Source organism: Oncorhynchus tshawytscha, linkage group LG18 (genome assembly GCF_018296145.1).
Source record: "Oncorhynchus tshawytscha isolate Ot180627B linkage group LG18, Otsh_v2.0, whole genome shotgun sequence".
NCBI classification, from domain to species: domain Eukaryota; kingdom Metazoa; phylum Chordata; class Actinopteri; order Salmoniformes; family Salmonidae; genus Oncorhynchus; species Oncorhynchus tshawytscha.
In genome coordinates, this window is record NC_056446.1 from 30,956,599 (window position 1) to 30,959,716 (window position 3,118).

General features: G+C 41.4%; 1 protein-coding gene across 1 annotated transcript in view; it reads right to left on the reverse strand.

Moving 5' to 3' along the window:
* Positions 1-2,854, reverse strand: part of LOC112217861 (frizzled-3-like) — a 38,160-nt gene extending 35,306 nt beyond the window's left edge. Inside the window, exons 1-3 of the mRNA XM_042300938.1 lie at positions 2,740-2,854; positions 1,130-1,181; positions 1-615 (exon numbers count right to left, since the gene is read on the reverse strand). The exon at positions 1-615 is cut by the window's left edge and continues 133 nt beyond it. Coding sequence (XP_042156872.1) covers positions 1-80 — 80 coding nt within the window. The 5' untranslated portion in view covers positions 81-615; positions 1,130-1,181; positions 2,740-2,854. The remainder of the gene's footprint in view (positions 616-1,129; positions 1,182-2,739) is intronic.
* Positions 2,855-3,118: the final 264 nt, after the last annotated feature.

Sequence of the window (3,118 nt, forward strand, 5' to 3'; positions counted from 1 at the left end):
GCAGACCCCATGGGGATGGCCTCCACCACCACCGCTGGAGGCATCAGCATGGACACACACAGCACCCACAGCAGCTCCATGGTCCCCGCAGGCTGGTGCACGGACAGGGACAGGGTTAGGGAAGAACCCAGGCTGCGGACAGGGACAGGGTTAGGGAAGAACCCAGGCTGCGGACAGGGACAGGGTTAGGGAAGAACCCAGGCTGCGGACAGGGACAGGGTTAGGGAAGAACCCAGGCTGAGGACAGGGACAGGGTTAGGGAAGAACCCAGGCTGCGGACAGGGACAGCCTGAATCATCAGCATCATTCACAAAGCAGTAGTTCGGTGATGGAGAGCAAAGTGTTGGGATACAGGTAAGTGGCGATCAGGGGAGAGACTGGCCCTGTTCCTGGTCTCAGAGTGTACCAGTCTGTGTGTGTAAAAAGATGGCTGCCATGGCTGAGGCTGACTGTCTCCATCACCCTCTTGAATCATAGGATCTTCATCACCTGAGCATGAGGCCTGGCTTTGGGTTGTCTGACCACAGGAGTCCCCTTCTCACCACATACACAGGTTATAAACAATGATTTAGGTCAGCGAGTGGATCCCTGCAATTGGTGTAGATGTCAAGGGATCTGGGGCAAAAATAGACAGAAACAATTAAGTACATTGTAGCCTGAATAATACCTGATTGCAAATGTCAATAACTGCACTGGATCTGACTAAAATTAATTTGACATCTTTGCTCAATATTTTAAGGGGCTCTTTAGAAAAAAATGATCCATTATTGTCCTTTCATGACAATTAGAATATGGTATGTGAATATGGAATAAATTCATTAGTAAAATTTGTACACTAATTCTATGTAGTAACAGTAGGCTACGGCTACCATCGTAGTCAGTGCTTTACTTGGGCAGGAGCTGTCCGGAGTGCCATACCAGCACTTCACAGTTTTGGGGAATTGTGTACCAGCTACTCTATAAAACAAAGTAGATTATCGCCGGTCCAGATTTACAGACTGGGGCAAAAAAAGGTTTATCAAAATGAAGGCGGGATATGCATTAAAGAGCAATGGAGAGTGGGCATTAATTTCCTGATTATGCTTTGTTCAAGTTTATTTGCCGCTAATCTGTGAATCTCTTTGCCAACCTGAATGCGCATGATACGCTGTTCCAAACGGTCACATGACGGGTTGTAGGTCCTGAAAAGATGATGGAAATGTGTTTAAAATATTTTTGTTAATGAAATTCATGAAGGAATAGAATTTTAATATTATCAATCATTTAAAAATCTACATATCAGCCATTATCGAAATGACCCTTTAGTGATTGTGTGTGTGTGTGTGTGCCAGTGCGACTGGCCCGTTGTCCAAGGAGAGAGAGCGCGACATTTCAGCAGCACGTATAAAATAATGACAGACAACTAGATAGCCAATTCAAAACAGAACTTGTAGCAGTTGTCACGCTAGTTAACCATAGCTAACTAAGCATTCATGTGGTTGTCGCCTTTCCTCTGGCACTAAATAAATCTGCACCATTGGAAAGCTATGATTCACCTCTATTAAACAGTAGCCATGTAAATTACGAAAACGTACAAAATATTCTAATAAACGAATTGACAAATAACTTGCTGTGCATAGACCTCCCCTGAAACATGAATATTTGAGCCTTATATATAAACATGTCTAGTTAGATACCTTGCTTTGAAGTAGCCTACCTTAACCATTTGATCCCTGATTCATTGAATTATTTTATAAAGACAAAAGTATTTGGTTCTAATGTTGAAATGTTTTATATCAAGGGTGTCAACCATCCTCCAGGATAGCTACTGTGTGTGCAGCCCAAACATCAACCGCTCAACAGGACCTCACATGGATGCGGAGGACCTTGATAAGCAGACGTGGGTGTTTCAGGGTTGGATCAAAAGACACAACTACATGGGATTATACACAGCAGCCTTCCAGTGTCAATAATGCTTACGTGTTCGTGTAGGCTATAATGATAGTCATGAACATTTGGTTAAAAGTAGTGGAAAATGTGTATGAACCTTTAACAGTGAATGATCAGAGGTCTCTATCATAATTTAATTTGTGAACTTCAGTGAACATTGTCTAATGGACCGACATAGAAAAAGACAGCAGCACTTCTAATAACACAGTTATAGCACAGAAATGTGCATTGTATCTTGTCTCTGTAAATATGCACACACCCTGTAGGAAGAGAATTATTCCCAAAAGCTCTTTTCCACAGCATTCTTTACTACCGTTACCATGCCATTATTACTAAAGACCAGCGGGCACGTTCAAATATCACACGTAAGATGACCAAAATGTTGACACAATATGTGATACGAAAAAAATGTATATACCGGTAATGTAGTCAAATTACCGTGCGTAATAGCATTTACTCACTCCTTCGGCTGGCTTTTTGTGCATAACATGCTTAGAACAATGTTACAAAACTACCGGTAGACACAACAGTGACGAGATAAAAGTGTAGTAGTTTTTATTTGTCAAAGCCAGCTGGCCACTCCACCGACCGTGTAATGGCCAAACCAATGTTATCCATTCAGACAAAATAAAATGTAGCAGAACAAAAGATGACGGTTGAGCTTCTTAGTCTCAATTGATGTTTAATGTATGAAGGCTAGTCTACATAAACTGAATCACTACAAGCGGTATTGGCAATAGGCTACATGTGTTTTCAATAAACATACAATATTTAGGCGAGTGACAGAAAACATAATCAAATAAGATTTACCTTTCTGTCGGCAGTTTTTTTTCTACGTGTCGGGGTTTTCCCACTCAAGGAGCCCGTAACAATGAGTGAATAGCCCACTCCTCTCCTCCTCTCCTATCGGTTTACGAAGGCGAGAGCGCGCATTAAACGCGGACGCGCCAATTTAAACCAATGCCTTTTCTATCTTGCAGTAGTTGTCTGTAGCCCTATGAATATGTTCTAATATTTACCTTAGCCTACTGAAAACAAAATTCAATTTCAGTTTTGAAATGACAAATTTACTTTTTGAATTAGTTTTACACATTTGTGTCACACAAATTGTATTTTGTTTTTAGTAGGCTAAGGTAAATATTAGAACATATTCATAGGGCTGAAGGCCTACCTGGAATACAATAAAACC